Source organism: Cricetulus griseus, chromosome 4 (assembly GCF_003668045.3).
Source record: "Cricetulus griseus strain 17A/GY chromosome 4, alternate assembly CriGri-PICRH-1.0, whole genome shotgun sequence".
In the NCBI taxonomy this organism is placed as follows: domain Eukaryota; kingdom Metazoa; phylum Chordata; class Mammalia; order Rodentia; family Cricetidae; genus Cricetulus; species Cricetulus griseus.
In genome coordinates this window covers 107,095,143-107,120,891 of record NC_048597.1, presented here as the reverse complement: position 1 = coordinate 107,120,891, position 25,749 = coordinate 107,095,143, and the positions used below count along the sequence as shown (strand labels likewise).

The window sequence follows — 25,749 nt, the reverse complement described above, 5'->3', positions numbered from 1 at the left end:
GAAGTTCCCCTCTTGCCCAATAGAGAGGAGGCGGGGAGGACATTCTCGCGAGAGCTCGGCAAGCCGGCCCTCAGGGAGCTAGCTAGCCATGGAGGGTGAGCGGGCGCCGCTTCTTAGTTCGCGGCGGGCGGCGGCGGCGGCGGCGGCGGCGGCGGCACCCGGGGTGTTTGCGGGGCGGCGCGCGGCGTGTGGGGCGGTGCTGTTGGCCGAGCTGCTGGAGCGCGCCGCCTTTTACGGCGTCACGGCCAACTTGGTGCTGTTCCTGAATGGCGCGCCGTTCAACTGGGAGGGCGCGCAGGCCAGCCAGGCGCTGTTGCTCTTCATGGGCCTCACCTACCTGGGCTCTCCCTTCGGGGGATGGCTCGCCGACGCGCTGCTCGGCCGGGCGCGCGCCATCCTGCTCAGCCTGGCGCTCTACTTGCTGGGCATGCTCGCCTTCCCGCTGCTGGCCGCGCCCCGCTCGCGCGCCGCGCTCTGCGGGGACCCGAGCCCCGAGCTCGTCCGCAATTGCTCGGCGCCCTTCCCCAACGGAACGGCGGTGTGTCCCTATGCCGCCGCGCGCCGCTGCGCTCCCGCCACCTTCGTGGGGCTCGTGCTCGTGGGACTCGGTGTGGCCACGGTCAAGGCTAACATCACGCCCTTCGGCGCGGACCAGGTGAGCCGGGCCGTCCCTGTCCTCCCGGTTTAGCGCCACGCCTACCTGAGCCTATACCTGACTTTGCACCAAGTGCCCTACGCTGAGGACACGGGGACCGACCGCCCCGGTACTCTGCGTACCTGCGAGTGCCCCAGTGTTCTCCACCGATGGAAAGAACGAGCCACCCCACGTACCTAAACCTACACCCCCACTTGATTGCGCGACTGATGGGAAAGTAGGGAGCTGTCCACTAAGCGCCCCAAACCCTTCACCCTCACCTCGCATCTAGAGAAAGATAAAGGCTGTGTGGAGGGAAGACTTCTTGGCTTCTCTGCACTTCTCTTGTAGTGCAGAGAAGGTCACCTGCCTTTGATACCTACTTAATGGAGGAAGGAGACTTGTCCTGAAGGGACTTCCTTGCAGAGTGGGGAGGAAATCCATCTGCCCCAGTGGGCAGGGGGAGAGGAGAGCAAGGCTCCTTCTAATCCAGGTGGGGAGGAAACCCATGAATACCCATTCCACACCTCGAAAGAGGCTCTTGACTGGTAAAGAGGGAGCCTGTATCCACATCTGCCCTTGCATTTGGTCAGGGACTGAAGGAGGGGAGGGAACCACACCCATCCTTTGCTCTGGGGGAACTTGGCCTTTAGTGTGGGTGGAAGCCCTTGAGTAGACAGGAGAAAGCTGTAAAAACAGGTGTGATCTGGGTGGTAGGAAGGGCTTCACCTAACGAGGTGATTATGTGTGATGTGATGGCCAGGGCAGTTTTAAAGTGAAGGGACTTTTCAAATGGTGAGGTCATTTGAGTTGAGATCTGAAGGAAAAAAGGTTTAAGTTAGAGATTTGGAGGACAGACACGTACAGAGGGCTGTCACTGTACTAGTTTTCCATTTACAAACTTATGGGCAAGCACTTAGTTTTGGTCTTTATTGTTTTAAATAAGTTTTGGAGTGGCCTGGGTAGGAAAGTTCAATGTCATGCTGCTGCTCTGACCACCAAGACGAAGACAGAGGAGGAGCCAGAGCTTTGGAGAGCAGAAGTGATCTGCTAGCGCCTGACTGCCTCATCTGCTCAGCTTCCCCTTTTAGGGCTCTCACAGGCTAAGAATGGATCTAGTGGTCAAATGCAAATAAAGTATTTTGTAAGCAGTGGAAATTATGTGGGGCTTGAGTGGCAGGCTCTGTGGATAAAGCTTTTTAAGGTCCTGCTCTTTCCTGCTTACTCATCCCCTCTGCTTCTCCTAGACTTGTAGAATTGAGTAGTCACAGAGGCCAGATAGATGTCTCCTAAAACCTAACACACGTTGTTCCTTTGCAGAAAGATTGCAGGTGGCTGCCTTAGAGAGTGGGTTGTGTGGCAGGTGCATGATAGCATAGCTCTGGCTGCAGCTGGTCTAATGAGAGAGGTGTGGTCTAGAGTGGAGACAGTCTCCTAGTAAAGGGATGGACTCAGACATGGGAGGAGGGCGGTAGGGCTAGGTAGGGTAGGGAGTGCCAGATAGAGGGTTGTTTGTGAGCTGCAGGAAAGGTGAGCTCTGGGTGTCAGCACTAAACTGATCCTTCAGGGCCTGAAATTTAAGTCACCAAGGTGAAATCATTTGCTCAGAGAGTAGCACCATGAATATAGAACTGGGCCATGTTCAGAAGTCTTGTTTACATGGTTCTAAGGTTGACCAATTCAGTGAGGACACATCTCACCTATATTAGAAGTAGTAGTAATCTTAGTGCTTAAGATTTTGAGGCAGGAAGGATTGCCACAAGTTTAAAGCTAGCTCAGACAGTATGGTTCTAGGCTATTATGGGCTGCGGAGCACGACTCATAAAAGTAAAATATAAACAAAAGTAGTTGCTACTTTAGAATTATGAAAGGTGCTTCTCACACAGGGGCAGTTTCAAGCCCAGACTCATGGCCTTGGCCTCTGTCCCACTAGTGCACCTTGAAGACACAGGGTCAAAAGCACATTAGCTCTGTCCTTTAAGTCTAGGTGTGGTGAAATGGCCCTCATAAGTCTTATACATTTTGATACTTGGTCATCAGTTGGTGACTGGGGAGGATTTGGTGTGACTCTGCTGGAGGAAGTATGTTACTGGGGTGTGGGTTTTGTTTGAGATTGGAGCTGCTGCTCTAGCCAGCATGTCTGCTGCCATAATGAACTCTTATCTGGAACTTTAAGCCCAAAATAAACCCTTCCTTGTATAAATTGCCTTCAACGTGGTGTTTATCACAGAAACAGGAAAGTAAGCAGCAAACTGGGCCTTACCATGCAGCATACCTCTGACTATGCATCCCTGTGTTGGCGTTGTTTGAGCTTCATGGTATACATGGGGGTTCCTTAGACTTTGCACTTACAGCTCCTTTTCACCTGAGAACTTACATGACTCCGAGAGTCTAAAATAGACTGATATCAACCAAGTCATGAATTTGTTTCAAATCAGTTTTTTGCTGTATGAATAACTTACCATTTATTAAAGATGAAATCCAATTTGCATAGTAATGAGATGGGTGTTTGCACAACATGATACAGTCCAAAGCCATAGCTCCATCCTTGAAAGCTGAGGTGTGATGACTGGTAGGAAAATATTCCAAGTCTTGGCTGTTTGAAATTAAGCCATTGTGCTTCTGTGACAGTAGAAAAATATTCTCTATGCAGTGGTAACAGTGTGCTCATCTTATGGATTAGCCTATACTATACTCCCATAATCTAGCCAAGGAGTGTTAGGCATCGTTTGTTGTAGTCATAAGGTGTGTCAGTGTGTGAAGTGTAAAATGTGGGTGGTACTTGTGCAGAATCAAGACAGAAGGATATCACAGAGCAAAGCACTGCCAGGAACATCTTGGGACCATTGCACATTTGATTCTGAATAAGTTTTGGTCCTTGTGCATTTAGATACCAGTTGCTGTTGCCAGGTCTCTCTCTCTCTCTCTCTCTCTCTCTCTCTCTCTCTCTCTCTCTCTCACACACACACACACACACACACACACACACACACACACACACACACGTACGTTTTGAGAAGCTTTGATTGTAGTATGCTTGGGGTGACTGACTGTCTCTCTGTCTGTCTTTGTCTCTGTCAGGGCCCAGCTGCTCAGAAAGTGCTGAGGGAACAGATTGGATGCAGTGTGTCTTAGAGTCAGTGTTCTCCAGTAGATAGTTGACCATTGATTAGCACCCGCTAACAGAGGGGTCACTGAGTGGGTCCCAGTGTGCATACTTCATTATAGCTAAGAATAGTGCTCTTCCACAGGGTAATTGGAATTGTCTCTAGTATCTACATACTTATCACCATCTGGGGAAGAGACCCTTCTAGATGCCAGAATCCTAGAGAAACTTGACAGCCACTTTGGGTGTGGTCAGTTTGGTTTGGTTTGCTGTTTGGATTTTTGTTTTATTTTGCTATATTTTTGAGACATAGTCTCAGTGTAGCTTAGGCTGGCCTCTAATTCACTAGTAGAAGATAACCTTAAACTCTTGATACTCCTGCCTCTGCCCAAGTCGTGTCCATCCCCCACCATCCTTGGCCATTTTATTTATTCATTTTTTGGCCTGGAGTTTTTCTGTGTAACCCATGCTGCCTTCAAACTCACTAAGTAGCCCAGACAGTCCTTCCGACCTGTGTGTGAACGCTGCTGTGAGGAGTATGTGCCACCACGCTGGGCTTCCACTGATTTGTTTTGGTTTGGTTTTTGAGCTCTGCCCTTGCCCTGCAGCCAGGCAGGCCTCGAATTCTATGTGTAACCCAGGCTGGCATCAAACTCATGATTGATTATCTTCTAGCTTCTGCCCCCTGAGTGCTGGGATTACGGGTGTGTGTACCCCACCCATTTATCCTTTTGTTGTTGTTGTTGTTTTTGTTTTTTTTCGAGACAGGGTTTCTCTGTGTAGCTTTGGAGCCTGTCCTGGCACTTGCTCTGGAGACCAGGCTGGCGTCGAACTCACAGAGATCTGCCTGCCTCTGCCTCCCGAGTGCTGGTGCGACACCAATGCCGGGCTTCCCATTTGTCTTTTTTAAAGCCTTTGTTTTGGGTGCTTAGGATAATTGAACTATGGACTGCACATTAGATGGTGGGGGTGATGTTCTTAGGTGTGGTTGTACCTTTGTTACATAGAAGAACAGTGTTTTTAAGAGATTCAGTCAAAGGTGTGTGGGTGGGGAGATGTGTGTCAACACTCTTGTTCACATGTTTGTTTCTGAGTCTCTCTGTGTATCTCTGGCTGGCCTGGAACTCTGTAGACTAGGTTGGCCTTGAACTTACAGAGATTTACCTGCCTCTGCCTTCTGAGTGTTTTTACTAGTATACGTGTCTGTGTCAGTCTGTGTTTTCATGGCAATGATGTATGTGTTGAGGTCAGAACAGCCTGCAAGAATAAGTTCTCTCCCATTTAGATTCTGGGGATGGAGTTCAGGTTTTCAAACTTGCTGAAAATGCGTTTACCTGCTGAGCCATCTCGTTGCGCTGTCCCAGGATGTTACGCTTTTAACAGAAAAAAATAGAACTAAAGATATACAAAAAGGGTACATCTTACATTGTTTTTTAACTTTCCTGTAACTTTGAAATATGTAAGTGAGAAGTAAGGTGCAGCCCCTCTACTGATGAATGGCTGAGCTTAGTGCATGCAGTCTCTCTTTGTGAACATACTCCTCACCCACAGCAAGAGGTTAGGTTCCCAGGGGTGTTGGGAGCACAGCAGTAAGTGAAGGACAGGGCAGTGGTGGCTTTACAGATTTGAATATACAGGAGACCATGGGCTACATTTAGATTCATCTAGTGGCCTGTAAGTTACATCCTTAGCAGGTAGCTGGGATCTTTAAGGAGGCACTTGCTGTCTGCTGCCTCATGACTGTTCTTTGAGGGAGATTTCAAGGCCTCCCTTGTTCCTAATGTGTCAGCTGCTTTGCAGAAGCCAGATGGCTGGCTGGAAGGATGCTGTGCCGATGTTTTCTGCCTGGGTTGGTTGCTGGCCCTTGCCAGTTAGAGGGGTGTGCTGCTGCTATCTTTAAGGTGCTTCTGCTTCTCTGGCTGGTGCTGTCAGAATGCCTTTCTCATGTGAGAGATGAGCCAGGCTGTGGCTATGAGCAGGAGTACCAGGTCACTTCAGAGTGAGTAGTGCAAATCCATAAACAGTCACTCTCAAAGGTGGTTCATTTAAAGGCAAAATTTGCCCTTAGTTTTCCCTAGTGCTTACCAGTTGCCAAAGCATTCTTGGTTGGTGATATCTGAAATAGTGAGCTTAGTGCTACTCGATTGGCTGTGATTCTTGTACATGGAAGGCAGGGCAGGAAGATTAGGAGTTTGAAGCCCTCCTCAGTTACATAGGGAGTTGGAGCCCAGCCTGGGTTACTTGAGACCCTAAGAGGAAGAAGCTACCATGCATGTAGAGCAGACAGCACTGCCTTTGTGGTTTGCTTTAATTTTGAGTCAGACTCCTTTGTTGACTGTAGGCATTCTTTGCTTCAGCAGAGATTCTGAGTGCTGGGATTATGCTGAAGCATGAGTCAGGACACCCAGGATGGTATGGTGTTTGTTCCAATGGGGAGAGGTTAGACTCCTGAGAATCTAATACCATTCTCCAGTTAAACCTATACTCCCTTCTGGTCTGCTGGCCTCTACTCTCCATTTGTCTACAGTGTTTTCATGGTGGTGGTGGAGGGGGGATATGGAGAGCTTGCTCAGCCTTGACAGGGCATGTGGTGATGTTATGCGACTGGTATATGGGGAAGCTGTGGCCTTTGGCCAAGGGCAGAGAGAAAGAGGCATGTGACTGCTCAGTCAGCAGCAGTTCTGTTTGTGTGCTGATTGATGTCGTGTGGCTACTGAGGCCCTGGAAGTAAGCCTCCATGTATGAAGCAGCTCTGGCTGGCAGGCAGCCTTGAACAGTGAAGTCAGTTGACCACCAAATTTACAAAGAACATAAGGACTCTAAAGGTTAGGTAGGGTTCTGCCATGCCAATTGAGCAAGTATTTCCTTACTGTTTTGGAGGATGAGCTGTTTCTATGAATGTGGGGAGATGTATGTGGTCCTATTATGTGTAATGGGAAGGGCTTGGAACGTTTCAGTTAGTATCTAATGTTTCCTGTTATGTGCTTGGCATTGTGGTGCATGTCTGTAGTTCCAGCTGTTCTAGAGGTTGAAGCAGGGGGAATCAATCATGTAAGCTCAGGAATTTGAAGCCAGCCTGGGCAACTGATCCCATTTCCAAAGAGGTGCTTTTGCTTTTGCTTTTGTTTTTTGTTTAAACTGGTCTGTATCCTTTCAGAGTTGTCAAAACAATGACATGTATATGTGTATATGATGTTTACACACACACACATAAGTATTTTAGATAGATAGATAGATAGATAGATAGATAGATAGATAGAGCTGGTGGTGGTGGTGCACCTTTAATCCCAGTACTGGGCGTAGGGCAGAGGAAGGTGGATCTTTGAGTTCGAGGCCAGCCTGGTCTACAGAGCGAGTTCCAGGACAGCCAGGCTACACATGTAACCCTGTCTTGAAAAACAAAATAAAACAAAACAAAAAGTATATATGTGTTTACTTTGAGTTTTATTTTCTCTATTTCTCTGCCCTTTTTTTTTTTTTTTTCTTTCTGGCCTGTCTCCACTGTGTCATGGATATTGATGTCCATTGTTGGGTAACATTTAAAGATATTGTGCCTCTGCTGTAAGAAACTGTTACAGTAACACCCGCCTTTAGAGTGGGGCCTTTGTTCAGAACTGATATGTGTAGGACAACCAAGTGTTTATGGTTGGTTGGTTCATTTGGGGATTGGAAATGGCACTTAGTGGTAAAGGGCTTACTTAATATTTGCAAGGACCTGGGTTTACTCCCTATCCCTGAAAAAAAGAAAAAATCAAACCAACAACTTGGATATTTAAGTTTGATGTGACTGTAACTATCTGACTAAAATTCAGATGTAGGAATTGCCAGTGTCGTAGCTATTATTTGGAGTTTAATAATTGTCAAAGGATGGTCAGTTTTGACTGTATAGTTTGCATCCTTACCTTAGTCTTAAACACTCTGGAATTAGGGTGCCAATTAGAAGCCTTACTGCATGTCTTACTTCACAACTTTGCTCCCATTTAAAGCTTGGTATTAGGCAGGTGAGATTGCTCTATGCACCAGAAGACAGGTGTGCTGTGGAGCCAATTTTGAACTCTTTTCATCCATTAAGGATGAGGCTAGTGATGTGTGTCTGTATGTGGGTTTGCTTAAGACAATTTGTGAAATGAAACTGTCTAAAATGATGCTGGCTGGGACTGGGCCCATCCTCAGAGTGTCTTTATAGATGTAAAAAGTATAGGTGGAAGAAGCCCAGCTACCAGCCCAGTGGGATCTACAGGTTTGCCTGGGGGTTTGCACCTAAAGGGGAGAGTCAGCTTAGGGCTGACTTTGAGTATTTCTTGAGTGTGTTGATGAGATCTTTTGTGTAGCTCAGGCCAGCCTCTGATTCATTATTCTCCTGCTCCTGTCTCTCAAATGCTGGCATTACAGGTGTACACCATAATCTTTTTAATCTAAAGCTAGTTTGTGATTGTAACTGTTTACTATGCTTCCAGCTTAGTTGTGGACTTATCAAAGACTCTGATGCTTGGGCCCCATGCAATAGGATTGGTACTTTGCCTCTGAGCAAACCTTGCTGTCCATGGGGGCCAGAGCCTGCTTGGCAGGACCTCATAGTACTTGTGTTAAGTTCAGTGAGGCCTGGTGCTCCATATAATGGTGCCGTGCAGGCTCCTGATAATCCAATATGATGATTCTGTTGGGCTGGGCTGTAGGTTCTGGAACTTGTTTTAAGGATCATTCCTGCTGGCTTCGAGGTAGGTGCTTATGTTACTTGCTGGCATTTGGAGAGGCCTCCAGCTCCTGAAGTGATTGAGTACAAGATGACTTTTGTCAGGAGACTGGCTGCACCTGTAAACAGCATTTTGATTGTGTCCTACTGTCTGCTGAAGACAGGGACTTGAGACACCTTATGTCTGTTCTCATCAAGGAGATGGTCAGGTGCTTAGTGTGGTGGCAAGGCTTGTAGCTGCCGTGGGTGGTTGGGTGGTCATTTAATTATTGTAAACAATAAAGCTTGTCTGTTTAGAGAATAAATGAAAAGTGTAGAGGATTACATGTTCTTATGCCTTCTTTTCCCTGTTACTTTAGGTTAAAGATCGTGGTCCAGAAGCCACTCGGAGATTTTTCAATTGGTTTTACTGGAGCATTAATTTGGGAGCAATCCTGTCATTAGGAGGCATTGCCTATATTCAGCAGAATGTTAGCTTTCTCACGGGCTACTTGATTCCCACTGTCTGCGTGGCCATCGCTTTCCTAGTCTTCCTCTGTGGCCAGAGTGTTTTCATCACCAAGCCCCCCGATGGCAGCGCCTTCACTGACATGTTCAGGATTCTGACCTACAGTTGCTGCTCCCAGAGAGGAGGGCCCAGGAGAAGTGGGTGAGTCACACAACTTTTCCCTCCCTGCAGATAAAATACCAGCTGAAGTCTGGGATGTGCAGCTTGTGTGTCTGGTCTCCAAGCCAGCTTCATTCAGAAAGTTTGTGGTGTAAACCCTGCCGTTTAACTAGTTGAATCCTGAGTTCAGTACTCTATGTCCAACTTCCTCACTGCCAGCATGGGTGAGGATGCCTTGCTGCTTAGTGGCAAATTTTGAAGGTAGGGATTTGTGGAGAGTACCGTGGAGACACATCATGTGCTTTAGACACAGCAGTGTGTTAATGAGAACTTAGGCTGTGTGTGCTCTAAAGGAAGCTGTCATCTCTCTCATTGGTCAGCATGAGTGGCCCTCATCCAGGGCCATGGCAGCTATTCTCTGATGGAGGGGCACACAGACATACCTTGAGATGCACTTTGGGGCCCATGTACCTTTACTTGAAGGGGGCTTGCACAGCCTCAATGCTGATTGTCCTCAGCCTGGAACTTTTAGAAACAGCCATGTTCTGAGATCTCCCCCTTCTGCTGCTGCTGCTGGTGACCTGTGGTCCTGCTCTGTGCAGATTAACGAAGTCCAGAGATCAACCAAAGAAGAACTTAGATACTTCTGTGTTTTCTGCAGGCTGCTATGTAGAGTAAACTGGTCCCTTGACTGTGGTTGTGACATAAGACAGACTGCGGTACTATGGCCACCAGAGCAGTCAAAGCATAGAGAGAACCAAAGTTCAGTGAAGCTCCTGGACCTTGGTGGTCAGCTCCCTTTCAGTGATTTGCTGAGCCTAAGGATTTCTAATAGTTACTGAACAGAGATGGACTCCTTGCCCTTAGAGCTTCCTGTGGCCCTGGTTGTGAAAGTGTTCTGCAAGCTAATATGCACATCCCTGCCTGTGCTTGTCTATGTACATTGCTGGGGTATGGGAAGCCTCTAGTGGCAGACCTGAAGTACACAGAGTGACTCCTGTAGTTCTGCTGATGGCACATGAGTCCCTTGTGTGAAATTTGACTGTGACTGTCTAAACCTCTTTGTGAACCTTTTGGGAAGGCTGTTTGCTCTGTCAGCTTTCAGATCCTGTCCAAAAAGGAGGGACTAGCATTGAGGAACTTGCAAAGCTGGACGTCACCCAGTTCCAGCAGATCCTGATGTTTGCCAGGGCATTATTTTAGCCAGATAGAAGCAGTGTTGTAGACTATAGCTGTTTCTAATCTAGATCGATAGTCGTGGGCACACAACAGCCTTTTGCAGACAGCCCTGATGAGAACCTTTCAGCCAGGATCCAGCATTACTCCAGGACCTGTGGGGTTTCAGTGCACACATGGCACAGGAAGGGTGAGACTGAGCAGCATCCTGGTTTCCTTTAAGCTTCAGCTTTGGAAGTCTTTGGGGCAGAAGTAAGCAGAAAGGGTTGGAAAGTCAGCTAAGTTGTTTGAACTTGCTGTGGGCCTGGTGGTTCAGAAACATTACAATGCCTGACATTGATGTTTGCCCAGGGGAACTGGACAGCTCTTAGGATTGTTGTAAGGCCTCAATATAGTGAGGTATGCAAGGCTCTTAGCAGCCTAATATCCAGTGGCGCCTTTCACTGTGCTACTTGGGGTGCTTGGAGTGGGATTGAAGAGCCCAGGAAGTGCCACAGCTCTTTGCATGGGTCTGACCCTTGGCTCTGTCCCTGTGTGTGTGTTCTAGGTCGATGTGTTCGGAGGGAGATGTGGTGCTGGCATTAGATGAGACCTGACAGTCTGATTTCTCATCATCATATCATTATATTATAATAGAGCTGGCCCAGGGGCTTTTTTTGAGTGCTTTTGTGTGGAGTTTGTGACAATCCAAGGGTGGCATACTGTGCACCTAGCCTTTCAGAGCCTGGACACATAGGCTACACACAAGTACAGGGAAACTGAGTCACAGCCTTCGTGGGAAGAACAGTGGACTCTTGTCTGTGACTGTGGTGCTCTTTTAATGTCACAGCATAGAGTACTAACCATGCAGGTGGACTAGGAGCTTCCTTTTTTCTGAGACAGGGTCTCATGTGGTTCAGGCTGGCTCTGTCCTTGGCTTCATTTCTATAGGAGTGATTCTCCTGACTCAACCTCTTTAGTGTTGGGGTTAAACATGTGCCACCTCACTTGGTGATTGGGAAGCTTCAGACCAGTGGTTCTCAGCCTTCCTAACACTGCAGCCCTTTAATAGTTTCTCATGTTGTGGTGACGATCCTCTCTCCCCCCAAACATACAGTTATTTTCATTGCTATTTCGTTCAAAAACTTCTTTTGCTCCTGTTATGAATTATATTGTAAATATCTGTTATACAGGATATCTGATATATGACCCCTGTGAAAAGGTCCTTCAACCCCCAAGGGAGTTGTTAGCCACAGGTTGAGAACCACTGCTTTAGAGACACCCTGGTTCATCAGCTTTAAAGTACTTTAGTGATAACAACACACTGAGGGGTTCTGAGTGGCCTGTGAGAGCCCTGGTGCCAAGGGGATTTGGTTCTTGGCATCGATGTATTTCAGAGACACATCATTAGTAGGATGTGCTCATCGATAGATAATACAGGTAGTGCCTGTATCAAGTACATGGGGACTTGAGATAAATAGGAATTTGGAGGAGTTAGGGATGTTCTCAAATGAAGACAAATAAAGTATAGGAACCTGTGACTCCTTCACACTTAGTCTCTGTGGTACTAGACAGGCAGTAGGCATTTACTTCATCAGAATTTGTCTAAAATACTAAGGTATGGTTTTTAGTTTATCAATCTTCCTGAACTTAGAATATACAGATTCAGAGCATCAGCTTTGTAGGATAAAATAAGGGGCTGGAGAGACAGCTCAGTAGTTAAGAGCACTTGCTAAAGGACCTGGGTTTGTTTCCCACCACTCATAGTCTTCTACAACTCTGGTTCCTGAGGATCCATTGCCCCTTTCTGGACTCTTGAGGGCAGCAGGCATACATACAGAACACTTTCATGTATGCAGGCAAGGTGGGTGTGTTGGCACATGGTTTTAATTATAGCAGAGACTGGCATATCTCTGTGAGGTTGAGGCCGCTTGGTTTGTGTAGCAAGTTCCAGGACAGCCAGAGCTCCATAGTGAGACCCTGTCTCCAAAGCCAAAACATACATCTAGGCAAACCACTCACATAAAATAAGAAAAAAAAATTAAATGTGACAGTTCAGTGAAATAGGTCCTAGGATTGTAAACTCCAGTGTAGACAGCTGCCTTTCCAGTGTCTGGAATTGGGAGGCTGTTAGTGGGGTTGAATGTCTCCTGTTGGTTTTGGTCAGGAGTGAGTGCACAGTTCCCTGCAGTCTGTATTGGTATTATGTAGCTGGGAAAGACCTTATTGCTATCTGGAGAGCTGCACTCATTTTGTAAAAGCTGCAGCCAGAGAGGCAGAGGCACTCATAGTACTCTGGGATGTGACCCACAGCTGTGAGTGAGGTGTGGGTGTGCAGGCATGACCCTGTAAGCCAAGAAGGCCTCACTCCAGTCCTGACCCCAACTCTGGGGTCTTGACACAGACAGCTCTTGTCTGGTCTGTGTCCTAACTTCCTCTTATGGGCCAATAAGAGCCTCATAGGACTTCCCAGCTGGTGATAAAGGTGAAGGAGTGAGTGCCCTGTCCCCCATCATCCTTCTGTAGCACCCATCACGGTTCTTTACTTCAGACTGCCCCTTCATCCCAAAGGGAGATGTTGCTTTTTCTGCCATCAGGGCACCCTCTAGTCCTTCTAGTGTCTACTTATGTGAAACAGGGATTGCTATCAGATGGCTTAAGTCCAGGCCACATTGCTGCCCTGTGGTTGAGATACTCTCCCTGTGGGTTCATTAGACACAGCTGCCCTGTCCAAAGGCCCTGCGGTCAGCCACGGGAGCTGTGTGTGCAGTCTACAGTTAGTCACAGAAGGACTTAAAGCAGGGCAGTACAGAGAGCCGCCTTTCCCACCCCAGAAGTGATTTGTTACCAGAGCGTTGTCACTGGGGATGGAAGTAAACTAACTCCTTCATTTTGTTTCCCAAAGTGAAGGCCTTGGAGTCTTTCAGCAATCTTCTAAACACAGTCTGTTTGATTCATGTAAGATGTCGCGAGGAGGGCCGTTCACAGAGGACAAAGTGGAAGACGTGAAAGCCCTGGTCAAGATCGTGCCTGTGTTCTTGGCTCTGATTCCTTACTGGACAGTGTACTTCCAAGTGAGTGCTGCAGGTGGCTGGCTTCCCAGCCTTGTGGCAGGTGCTGCAGTGCAGGGCTCAGGGCTAGTCACAAGTCACCACAGTTTCCAGTCATGGACTCAGATTGGAAAACCTTTCCCAAGAGGCAGCTGAGAGTGGGGTGTGTCTGCTTGTCTGGACTCTCTAGCTTCTCATTTGGTTGCCTGGCAGCTCTTCTCAAAGAGACTCTACAGTGAGCCAGTAATTGCCGTATCTGATTCTGAAAGGTGGTGTCACCTCTTCAGCTAGAGGAGGGAGGGTGTGTGTGGGCTTGAAGAGGCTCTGCTGGCTTACCTGCATCATCTGCTTTCTTTATCCAGATGCAGACCACATATGTTTTACAGAGTCTTCATTTGAAGATTCCAGAAATCTCAAGTATCACCACCACCCACCACACGGTAAGAGACCTGGAGGTGATTGGACTTCCTTTCTGTGGCTGCACCAGGTAGCTGGGACACTGCCACTAGAACTAGTTCCTGATTGGTTACAGCCTGCTGAGATCGTGTTAACTAGTGCCATTAAATGGTCTGAATCAGCCCTTCCCTCAGCTTAGGACACACCCATTGTGAGTCAGTGGCTCTAGTTGAAGCATCTTGGAGGTCATGTGTGGGTGGTTTGTGGAGCTGCTTTACTGCAGCTAATGCCATGCTCTGTGCAGCTGCCTGCAGCCTGGCTCACCATGTTCGATGCAGTCCTCATCCTCCTGCTCATCCCACTGAAGGACAAGCTAGTGGACCCAGTGCTCAGGAGACATGGCCTGCTCCCATCCTCCCTCAAGAGGATTGCTGTGGGGATGTTCTTCGTCATGTGCTCTGCCTTTGCTGCAGGTGAGCCACCATCTCTCTTGGCCTCTTTATTTCTCCTCCCTCTGCCAGCTTGGCTTATACAGCATGCAGCTGCTAGTTATTGTGCTCAAGATACTGGGCAGCCGCTGGTGACTCTTCATCTTCTGATGTTGATTTAACACCTTCATCTCCTAGGGCTGCAAGCTGACAGTGGGCATGAGAGGAGGAGATTCTGTGGACGTTTTTGAATCTCACAGTTGTTAGAGCTTCCAGGTATCCCAGCATCAAGAATGAGGTTTTGTAGGATTGTTTAAGGCTCCTGGGAAACTCCCAACAAAAGTCTCAACAGCTGAGGAGCTAGTTCCTCAGGTCCCTCACCATACTTCTGCAAGGGACAGTGCCCTAAGACAATCATTTCCATCATTGTTTCTGTTTGCTGATGAGGCTGGTGTCTGGTCACCTTTTCAGTGTCAGTGTTCTGCCTTCATTAATATATGAAAATGTTGAGCCATAATAGCAATATAGTGGCAGGAGAAAAAAAAAAGGGGGTTTCCACACAGTTGTGGTCTAAGGAACATGGTGCTGAGCTCTGCTGAAGGGAGCCCCTATTTAAGAAAGTGCCTCTGCCATCACAGCAGAACACACACTGCTGATACGGTGCTTCACTGGCTTAAAGAAATCAGTCCCTCAGCTTAAGTCCAGGTGCTGGGTTATTGAGAGAACTACTACCTTTTCTGTTGCTCAAACACATAATTAAAGTGAGGTTTGTCTGAGTGACACATTGCTTTCTAAGTCTGCAGGGAAATAAGCAGAGCACATGAACTGGGAACACAGGGCAGTCTTCTAGAAGTCCTAGACTGGAAGGAATGTCTATCCATCTGCCTCAGCTGCCTGTGGCCTGGCTTTGTGCTCAGCATCTCTTCCTGGGGGTGGGGGGGACCCTGCATCCTGAAGTTGTACCAGCTAGGTGCTAGAAGGACTTTTGTTTCCTTCTTTGTTTTTAGGGGCATTTTCTCATAGAGCTCTGTGATGGGTTTTTTTTTTACGGCCTCTTTTCTTTCAGTTTCATTCATGGCTGAGGCTCTTTAAATGGTTGTTCTCAGAGCCATGTGAGCTGTCCTATGGCCTCTGGAAACAGGTGTCAGGCCAGTGTCTTAAGATTTCCTGTTCAAGCTCTGTCCCTTCTTTTTTAAAGTGCCAAGAAAGTATGTGTTTCATAGAGTCTAGCACTTGCTGTATCCAGACAGCCTGCTGACTTGTGTGTTGAGAACACATAGTGTGCAGTTATCTTCCCAAGAAACTGTCCTTGTTATGTGGCAAGATCATAGGAAGGAGCTGAGCTATCCTGTCGGGAGTTGAGAGGCACAGGCCAGCAAGCTCAATGGAGACAGCCATTGCTGCTGCACACAGGCTGCCCCAGTTCAAGGGCAGAGACTGAGGAGTATCCACAGACTTTGAGTAGTATACTTCACCTTATACTTACCATCACAGGGTATACAACTCTACTTACACCATGCCTGTCAATGGCAGCTGGCTTTAAAGGCCCTCGGTTGCAAATTGTGTAGCCTTGGGCTTGTTTCCAAGATAGCTTAAGGGAAGTGTTTCCTTGTATTAGGTTTCACTTTTCCCTTTAAAAATTTTTGTGTTTTTTTTTTTAACTTAAATAAGTATATTCACACATCCTTTAATCCCTGCACTCAGGAGGCAAAGGCAGAGGAACGTGGATCTCTGTGAGCTTGAGGACAGCCAAGGCTACACAGAAAACCTGTCTTGAAAAACCAAAAAATCCAAAACAGTTTATCTTCTGCATGTCTGTGCACTGTGTGCATGCAGTACCCATGAAGGCCATAAGAGGGTGTCAGGTTCCCCTGGACCAAATAGATGGCTGAGTTGTTCTGTGGGTGCCGGGAATGTATGTGAATGTTAACTTTGTCCCTAACTACCCTGCGTATTTGGTGACGTTTCTGTGGGATTTCTCAAAATCCTGTGAGCTCTGGTGGATTATTTTAAATAAACTAGTTCCTCCCTGTCTTCTGATGATCATCCCAGTGTGTGTGTGCGCGTGCGCGTGCACACATGCTTTTGCTGAACAGTTTGGGTAAAATTACTGGAAATTTCTTCTAGATTGGTTTGTGCCTGGCTTTGTCCAGAGCCACTGTCAGGTTAGCTGCTATTTGTTTACAGTTAGTGACAGTGGTAAAGTCACAAACTATGCTTCATTGCACATATGATGGCAGCAAGTAATTGTGACTTTAGGTTCCCTTTCTTTGGTGGCCACTAGAAATACTTACTCTCTACCCCCACTTTGACAGCATTTTTCCTCTCAACTCATATTAACTTCTTGTATTTCACTACTCCAGATATTTATTTAAGTTTTATTATTTATTTCCTTATTTATGTATTTATTTGGGTTTTTGGAGGCAAGGTTTCTCTGTGTAGCTTTGGAACCAGTCTTGGAACTCATTCTGTAGATCAGGTTGGTCTCAAACTCAGAGATCACTTGCCTCACTTGCCTCTGCCTCCTGAGTGCTGGGATTAAAGTTGTGCGTTACCACTGCTGGCCTTAAGATTTGTTTTGAAAGATTACATTTATGTATATATGTATATGAGTGCAACTACCCATGGGATCCAGAAGTATTAGATCCCTGGAGTTGGATTTATAGGTAATTATGAACTTCCTGACGTGGGTTCTGGGAAATGAAATTGGGCCATTTACAGGATGAGAAAATGCTTTTAATCTCTGAGTTGTCTCTCCAGCTCTATTTTTTAATTCTCTCTGCATGTGTTTGTGCATGTGAGTGCAGTGCCTGCAGAGGCCAGAGGAGGGCATTTTGTTCCCTGAAGAGGGAGTAACCAGTGATTATGAGGTGTCTCATGGGTACTGTAGATAGAACTCTAGTCTCTGCAGGAATAGCAAGTGCTCTTAACTGCTGAGCCATCTCCTCAGCCCCTCCTTCTTGTTTAATAATGAAAAAATAATAATGCTGAGAATTTACCTGTTGCTATATACCTTGTTAACTATATTTACTGTAGGGTTTTTCTGTTGTTGTTTACTTTTTATTACTTTCAAATTTTTATTTTGTGTGCACGTGGGGTAGAGGTGTGCAGGCCACAGCACATGTCTGGAGACCAGAGGTCAACTTACCTAAAAGAGTTCTCCTCTTCCACCATGTGGGCTGTGGGGATCAAATTCAGGTCATCCAGCTTGGCAGCAGCGTCTTCTGCCCACTGACATGTCTCACTGCCCAGAACTTCCCTTTGATTTCCATTTGATCTGAAAGTCACTTGTGGCTTTTCAGCTCTTTACTATGGTACTGAGGTTTGTATTTGTGCTTTTGTTAGTGATGGTTCATTTTGTAGAGTTGCGGGAGATCATTAGTTCTTAAGTAGCACCAACTTGTTACTAAGGTTTCTGGTGGTGGTTTCCCAGGTCTTCCCCTCCACACCCTGCTGTGCTGGCCCTTCTGCTACCTCAGACCCTTAACATGTGGTGCTTCATTTTGGTTCTGCCCACAGTCTATTTTATTTCCTTGGACATAGGCAAGTTTTTGAGCTTCATCTACCGAACTGGGCTCATTTATTTGAAGGAGTCCACATTAATTCAGCATTTTCTTTTTGTTTCTGTGCCTGTGGTGGTGTCTTTGAGGACTTGGGTTGCTGCTTACAGGACTATGGGTAACTTTACAGTGTCTATGCCATGAGGGAAGTATCTCTGCTTCCTCACCCCCCTCCCCATTGACTGCATGCAGGTCCTCATTCATCCCCCCAGTTTTAAAAAGATGAACAGAATGAATAATCCAGACCCTTGAGGGTTAAACTTGACATAGTGAGTATCTATAAAATTCACTGTGAGGTAGAGGTGGATGACATGACTGTGACCTGCCTCGGAAGCTTTCATGGTCACTCTCCTTTCTTGCACCTACCAGAATTGTTGACAAATACCTGTAATACACTGCAGACTTAGCTGAATGACAACATTAGTGCTCCACTAACCTGCTTCTCAATTCCAGGAATCCTGGAGAGTAAAAGGCTGGACCTGGTAAAGGAGAAGACCATCAACCAGACCATTGGTGGTGTGGTATACCATGCTGCTGACCTGCCCATCTGGTGGCAGATCCCACAGTATGTGCTCATTGGCATCAGTGAAATATTTGCAAGTATAGCAGGTGAGCCTGTGAATGCTGGTGGCATCTGGGCCTGTCTGTATCATACCTTGCAGTGTCCTGGTGCTGGAGGTGGGGTAGGCGGTTGTGGCTTAGAGCATGTGTTAGTTAATCGTAGTCCTCAGGCTGAGGCTGCCCTTTCTTGTGCAAACCCAGTGTTCCCTAAGATATTTTCATGAGTCCATGACCTGCCCTGTGTGTGCCCTAGGAATGAAGGGGAAGTGTCTGTGGGAGTCTTCTCTTGACTTGTGGGTTCCCAGCCTCTATGCAGAGCACAGCTGTGCTGCTGTTGCAGACTTACATGAAGGAGCTTGTTGTCATGGGCCTCTGTCACTAGTGAGACACCACAGGATAAAGGCATTAGAGTAGATGAAGCAATGGGAAGAGAGGAGGTGGTGATGCTCAGGTTTGGGGGAGGGAGGGGAGAGGAACATGCTGGTGCCTCACCTGTCAAACTCAGGCAGAATTCTGTAACTAGTGACAGTGGACTTTGCTTTGTCCTACCTGGTCACTTGGAATCTCAGTTTATAGGTGCTTGAACCTATTCTGCTGTGTTGATTGGGAAGTAGGTTCTGTATGGAGAGAGGTTGTGTGTCAACCCCCTCCCCCGCAAGGATTCATTCATTTTATATGTATGGTATGTTGCCTGCATGTATGTGTATACACCACATGCATGTAATGCCCATGGAGACCACAAAAAGGCATCAGATCCCTTGGAACTGGAGTCACAGATGGTTGTAAGCCTCCATGTGGATGCTGGAAATAGAACCCCTGTCCTTTGCAAGAGCAGCCAGTGCTCTTAGCCACTAAGACATCTCTCCAGCCCCCGAACTCTTGACTTCTTGAGAGAGGCTCTAACACTGCAGCCCCACTGGCTTCAAACTTGCAACAGTCCTGCAGCAGCCTGTTGAATGCTAGGATCTCAGGTATGAGACAACATTTGTCTGTCTTGTAACTAAACTTCATAAGATCTTTAGTGAGCTTGGTGCTCTTGCTTGATGTGTTTTAAGAGCCACCATAGGATGAGTGGTCGGCACCAACCCTGACTTCTCCAACCAGGCGACAGTACTCCTGAGAGTGCTCAGACCTCAGTGGAGCCTGTGTGTGCTGCTGGGAAGCTAGCTCCTCAGGGTGGCCTCCTCATGGTGACTAAGGTGATCTCAGTGTAGCCTCCTTTTCCTTTTCTCTAGGTTTGGAATTTGCATACTCAGCTGCTCCCAAGTCCATGCAGAGCGCCATCATGGGACTCTTCTTTTTCTTCTCTGGCATTGGGTCCTTTGTGGGCTCAGGACTGTTAGCTCTGGTGTCTCTCAAGGCCATTGGGTGGATGAGCAGCCATACAGACTTTGGTAAGATTCTGATGTCTGGGATGGGAAAGCAGTGTGCTTGCTGTGGGATGTGTGAAGAATACAGTCTGTCCCAAGAGGCCATTGGCCCAAACCTTGTTCTTAAAGTCTGCATTGCGTAGCACTGCCTTGCTAGCTGCCATGTCCAGCACAGCAGTCTGCCCGAGCTGAGTAAGGTAGTGAGACCTGCATGGCAGCTCCTGTGTCAGCTTGATCTGAAGCTTTGGTTTCTGGATGGTAGAAGGACAGGCAGTGACGTTGTCATTCAACACTGTTCTTGGTCAGTCTGCTGGATGCTTCTCTGTGCAGCTCTGCAGTACTGTGGGTAAACCAGGAGCTACAGCATTCTTTGCCTTTTAAACAAGTACATGTTCCCTGTGCAAATGGCCACACTGTGAGCATTTGCCCTGCTTGGTAGCACCTATCTACTTTTTTTATATATAACTGTGAAAAAGTCAGGAATTTTTCTCTAGAAATTGTGGGATTCCCAGAGCCTTGACTTGGATTCCTTGGAAGTCCTGGGGTAATGCCCAGAAGGCTGAAACCTCCTCCCACTGGGTACCTGTAACTGACTCTGTAGCTATGTGAGGTCAGTTGTAAAATCAGCCAGCTGATTTGAGGCTTGCCCTTGCTCTCATCCACCTGCAAGGGTAACAGCCCTGGAGTGGCTCATTGGTTCTGAATGCCATGGAGTCAGTGTGCATGGCGCAGGCTTTCCCAAAGGGTCATCACAGAGACCAGGATTCTAGTTGTTTAGTTTAAAACAGTTATTATTATATGTGCATATACTACAGGCAGGTGGCTCTCATGGTGCACATGGGGAGGGCAACTTTGTCTCCTTCCTCCATGATCTGGGGATCAAGCTCAAGCCATCAGGCTTGCATGGCAAGTGTTGTTTGCTGAGCCTTCATTTTAGACAGGGTCTCACTCTGTAGCCCAGGGTGTCCTCAAAGTGCAGGAGTGCCATTCCTACTTAGGAGACAGTGGTAAGATAGTGTCTGAAGGGGCCAGGGTGAAGGAAACAGTGCAACCACCACCCAGCCCCGCCCCCCTCCCAGCTCACCAAGAGACACAGCATCACTCTGATCACCTCCTCATCTGCAGTAGTGCTGGCTCTGTCTCCCAAGTCTGAATTTTAGGTGGGAGCCACCTTGCTTGGCTTAGACTCCAGTTCTTTAGATACATTGTTTGTGTGCAGAGTTGACTGCTCTTGGTGATCCCATTCCCACTCCACACCTCCTTACCTTATTCACTAATTTAGTGTCTTAATGTCCCTGGTTGTTTCTGTTAGGCTGCACCTAAGCCTCTGGAGAGTTCCTTTGATTGCAGTGCTTAGCAATCTATCACTTTCTCCAGGCAATGAGGTCAGTGCTGTACAAAGGCCTGGTGTAACCTTGGGAGAGATCAGATGGAGTGGGTCTCTCTAGAAGAATGCCTCCTGCAGAAGGGCACAGTAGCTCCAAGCCAGCACCCCCTTCTCCCTCCAAGTGCACAGCCACGGGGCCCTTTGCTCACTCTCCCCTGTCCCATGTTAGCATTCTTGCAGAAGAGGGGTGTGACCAGAACTAATATAGTGTCCCTGGTAGGCTAGGGAGTCTGTGAGGTCTCAGGGCTCCCTAGACTTTGGTTGCACTGTTTGTTTTACTCTACCCCTTTGAACACTACCTCATCACTCTAAGTGGGAATGACACTCCTGTCCCTGTGCTTCTAGTGCAAGTCAGCTCAGAACCCTGTCGTGTCTCCTCACTGCCGACCACCCTGGCCCTGCACAGGACACATTCTGTTCTCTGCGAATCAGCCTCCAGCACTTAATGTTCTAAGAGGCTCCCTCACAGGATTGTGTTGCAGTGAACTTGTTCATTCTGCCCTGTAGGGAGACACTGTAACCAGGCTTCCTAAGAGCTGGCTATAGGTGTGCTTAACCACACCTGTCAGGGCGTGGTCAGGGGAGGTTCAAGATGACGCGTGGGGAGTTCTTAAGGTGCGGCAGAGACATGGGAGCTCTCTCTGGCCTCCCTAGCTTGCTGCCTCTGGGCAACTCTGGCTTGTGCTTGGCCGGTATTATTTGGATAAAGATATCTTAACCTAGAACCTCTCAGTACACTGCCTGATTGGACATTGGTGTTTCCAGTGTTGGCTTTATGAAAAAGCTTTGGTGGGCATTGCTGCTCAGGCCTTCCAGAGGCAAATGCACTCTCATTTCTTTCTCTGGGGACCTGGAGTCTGATGAAACACAACTTTTTTTTTTTTTAATGTTCTGTCTGTGACCACCCAGGACAGCTGCTTCTTGGATGATAGGTACATGTTTGAATTCTCTGCACTCCCAAATGAGACTGGGCCTGGGAAACTGCGCTATGCTTTCTGCTCTGGGGCTGACAATGTGGACATAATCACACTGCCCACTTGTCCTATCAGCTTCAACACTGCACATAAAATTACATCATTGGTACATGTAATTTTTGAATCAAGTTGCATCAAGTGCCCATCTCTTGTAGTCACAGAGGAGACAGGTCCTGGAGTATGGGTGTGTCGCTGATCACAAGGGAGCAGGTGGAGCTGGCTTCCATTTACTGACTCAATCAGTCTTTGGTCTGTGAGGTTCAGGGTAACAGGGCTGTTTCCCTATGGGCAGACTGAGGGCCTTTGTCCTCCCTCTGCATCAGAATCTTGCACATATCTGTATTGTTGTGGGAACACATGTCTCGTACTTGCTGATACTGCTTGATAGACATGTGATGCTAATGAGCATCTGCTCAGATAGTAAAAGGATGTGTAGAATAACCCAGTATTTATTAAAAGAGGTCAGGAGGAGGAAGTCTCACCTTCTGAATAAACACTAGAACGTGCTTTTGAAGTGTCAGAAAGTGCAACAACTTACAGCCACAGCATTAGTTGTGTGCCAGTTCCCTTCTGTGAGACAAGTCACCTAGACCTACTCCTTGACAGCCCTCAGGTGACATGAATGATACCTGTGGCTCATGGGGACAGGAGCTAGGTGGTCATCCTGCCACTCTGTCATGTGTCTTGGTCCTGGGTCAATGCTGAGTAGTGGTGATGCTGGATCTTTTAAATATATCTTGGGGAACAGTGTTTTACAGAAGCGATCATGCCAAGTGGACAGCATTGCTGTTGGCACTGCTTCACCCAGGCCTGAGTCCTTATAGGTACAGAGTCACAGTGGAGACCATAGGCTTGTACCTTTCAGCCCAGCTGCTCCATGGTCTGTGGCCTTGACCTGTGATGCTGCTTTTATAGTGAGAGCAAGGTGTATTCATTGCAGCAGTCAGGACTACCTGGGTAGTGTGTGAGAATTGGAAGAGGTTAAGACCTGAAAAAACATCTGTCTTGCTCTAGTGGGAACTGCCTGTCACTTGGGAAGGCCTATAACCCCCATGACAATGCTGTCTAGGCTTAGCACTCTGCAGCATTTGATGAGAGAAATGACATATGGGCTTAGTCCATCTTCAGAAGTGTTGCTCTGTGCTGAACACAGACAGTGGCTTTACGTGGAGTGACGGAGAGCACCTCAGAAAGGCAGAAGTGAATGCTGTGACCTAGACAATGCAGTCAGGAGCTGAAGCACAGGAAGCTTCTCTCCAGATTGTCTGTTTGGAGGAGACAGAATGCAGGTTACCATCATGAACCTTGTCTGAGCTGACAAGCCTTACAAGCCTTCCTCAGTCCTGTGAGGATCTTCCCAGTGTCAGAGCTAGGGCCAGGACAGTTGCCTTCTCTCCTTCCTTTTACCCAATGGGATAACCCCTGGGAGGGACATGGCTAGTGCAGAGTGCTCTCTCAGGTGGCTAAGAGCCAATTCAAAGGTGCCCTGTCCATGGAGTGCACTCACCAGGAGGTGTCTGTTCACTCCTAGGGAACATCAATAGCTGCCACCTGCATTACTACTTCTTCCTGCTGGCTGCCATCCAGGGAGCTACACTGCTGCTCTTCCTCATCGTGTCTGTGAAGTATGATCGCCAGCGAGCCAGAGCGGATGGGGGGCCAGCCAGTACAAGGACCTGATGCAGACAGCCAGCATACTCACGGGTTCTGCAGACTGTAAGGCCTCAGTGCCTACTAACTGCCAGGGCGGTGTCAGCAGGCCCATTGAGGGAGTGTTGGTGTTACAACTTCTGAACTTGCATGTTGTCTGGACTGGCTTCCCCTCCCTCTGCCCAGATGAGTGTGGTGAGTGCCTTACTGTGATCTGTCTCCTGTGCACTGGGCCTGCCAGGGAAGAAGCATGGGGCTGAGAATATGGCTTTTCTTGCTGAAGGTTTCTGCTAGTCCTGAGCCAGCCGTGCTTTCTCTTTTCGAGTCCTGGGCAGCCACTGTTCTGCTGCTGGCATCCTTATTCCTTACACTGTTACTTCTTCCTCATAGCATCTCCTTTATTTAAGATTAGCAAGCACTTCCATCAAGGGGGGTAGAGGGTCCTCTTTAGAGATGAAAGTGTGGTCGATGACGTGAGGGTCCCTAGGAGCAGCATCTGCTCCCCTCATAGTCTCTTTCTTGTTACAGGTCTTGGTGATGCCAAGGCCTTTGGGTCAGTAGTGTAGACTCATCTGAGAGTAGGTTTTGTTGGTGAGGTAAGGGAGGTCTCTTTGTTAAACTAGGTTGGCTTCATACTTGGAGCCTCCTTCTGCCTGCCACCTGAGTGCCAAGATCCCAGATGTGTGACACCTTGGTCAGAAGGACTTAGTTCTTGAACCACTGATGTGCTTTTTAAAGCACTTGCATCAGTGATCCTGAGGACACTATGTCCTCACTGAGACCAGCCAGCAGCTGGCAGAAGATTGGAATCACACCAGGCAGATCTGCTCCTAGAATCTTACTCTGTAGGTTGAGACTGGAGGCAGGGGTGAGTGGTAAGGTAAGGTGGAGGCAGGGGTGAGTGGTAAGGTAAGGTGGAAGCAGGAGTGAGTGAGAAAGCCTGGGAGCTGTTGGGCTGGTTACCACCTTTGTGTCATTACTCACATACCTGGGGTTTGTTCTGTGTGTTGCTGTGTTTTGTATAATTTTATAAAAGCTTCTCAAACATGACATCAAGAGCTTCCTGGGTGATTTCTCCATATTCTGCTTCAGTTTGGCTTCCTGCAGGTTTCATTTTATGGCAGAAACTGCTGCCAGCCCAGCTCAGCCTTTTCATTCTGCCTCTCACACACCAGGTGGAAGGGCTTTGGAATGAAAAACGTCAACTATACCCCTTATTCTTGCTTTAAAGGGGAAGGTAGTTCTGCAGAGCTCAACTTACATCTTAGGGGAAGCTGGGTGCTGATGTCTTAACCTTCTGTCACAATGTAGACTTCCTAGGGCTGGTGAGAGTACTCAGCAGAGAAAGGTCCTTGCCGCCAAACCTGAGACCTACAGACACAACTGAAGGAAAGAAAACCAGTTTACATGAATGACCTCTACACACCTCTGTGAACATATGCAATCGTCCACCCTAAGTAAAACATGTCATTTTTTAGAAGTAGGTTTTCTTCACAGGATCTTTTGTATTTATATGAAAGAAGGTCACAGAAAGGAAACTCTGACTCCTCTGCGTGTGCTCTAGGCAAGGTGCCTATGGCCTCCCCAGCCCTGTGACAAATGTGGTTTGCTGAAAAAGAACATACACAAAAGAAGTACAAGAGGGGTGAAGGAGAAGGTAGATAATACTAAGCTGGGCCTGTAGTATACCAGAGATGTGCTGACCTCCAAGTCATCACACTGTCAGAATCCAAGAGGAGGGCAGAATAGGTCCAGGACTCCATCTCTTGTCTGCCTTCTTGAGTCTCTCCAAACCAACTTAAGGTGAAAGACAGCTAGACTAGCATGCTCTATGGTGACAACCCATGCTACAAACACCAAAGGGCTAATATCCAGGGGAGCCATATTTGCCTTTTTTGTGCCTGTCTGGCCATATGGACACTGAAGAGGGTGGGAAAAGATAACTCCTGGGTCCCAGGACTGTGATGTGGAGGGCTTCTCCAGACCTTGTCCCTAGCTCTGCCCTCTGATGGGGGATGTCCTTCTGTATGCTGGGAATATGTTTCTCTTACTGGTTGATGAATAAAGCTGTTTTAGCCAATAGCCAGGCAGGAAGTATAGATGGGGCTACCAGACTAGGAGAAAGCTTGGCTAACTTAGTCGGTAGAGCATGAGACTCTCAGGGTCATGGGGTCATGA

General features: G+C 47.7%; 1 protein-coding gene across 1 annotated transcript; it reads left to right on the top strand.

Moving 5' to 3' along the window:
* Positions 1-88: 88 nt before the first annotated feature.
* Slc15a4 (solute carrier family 15 member 4) lies at positions 89-24,621 on the top strand. The gene is made up of 8 exons (XM_027413856.1): positions 89-655; positions 8,793-9,082; positions 13,101-13,269; positions 13,608-13,685; positions 13,946-14,114; positions 18,083-18,238; positions 19,426-19,584; positions 23,453-24,621. The coding sequence occupies exons 1-8, from the start codon at positions 89-91 to the stop codon at positions 23,599-23,601; spliced, it is 1,737 nt and encodes a 578-aa protein (XP_027269657.1). The 3' UTR covers positions 23,602-24,621.
* The last annotated feature ends 1,128 nt before the right edge of the window (positions 24,622-25,749 follow it).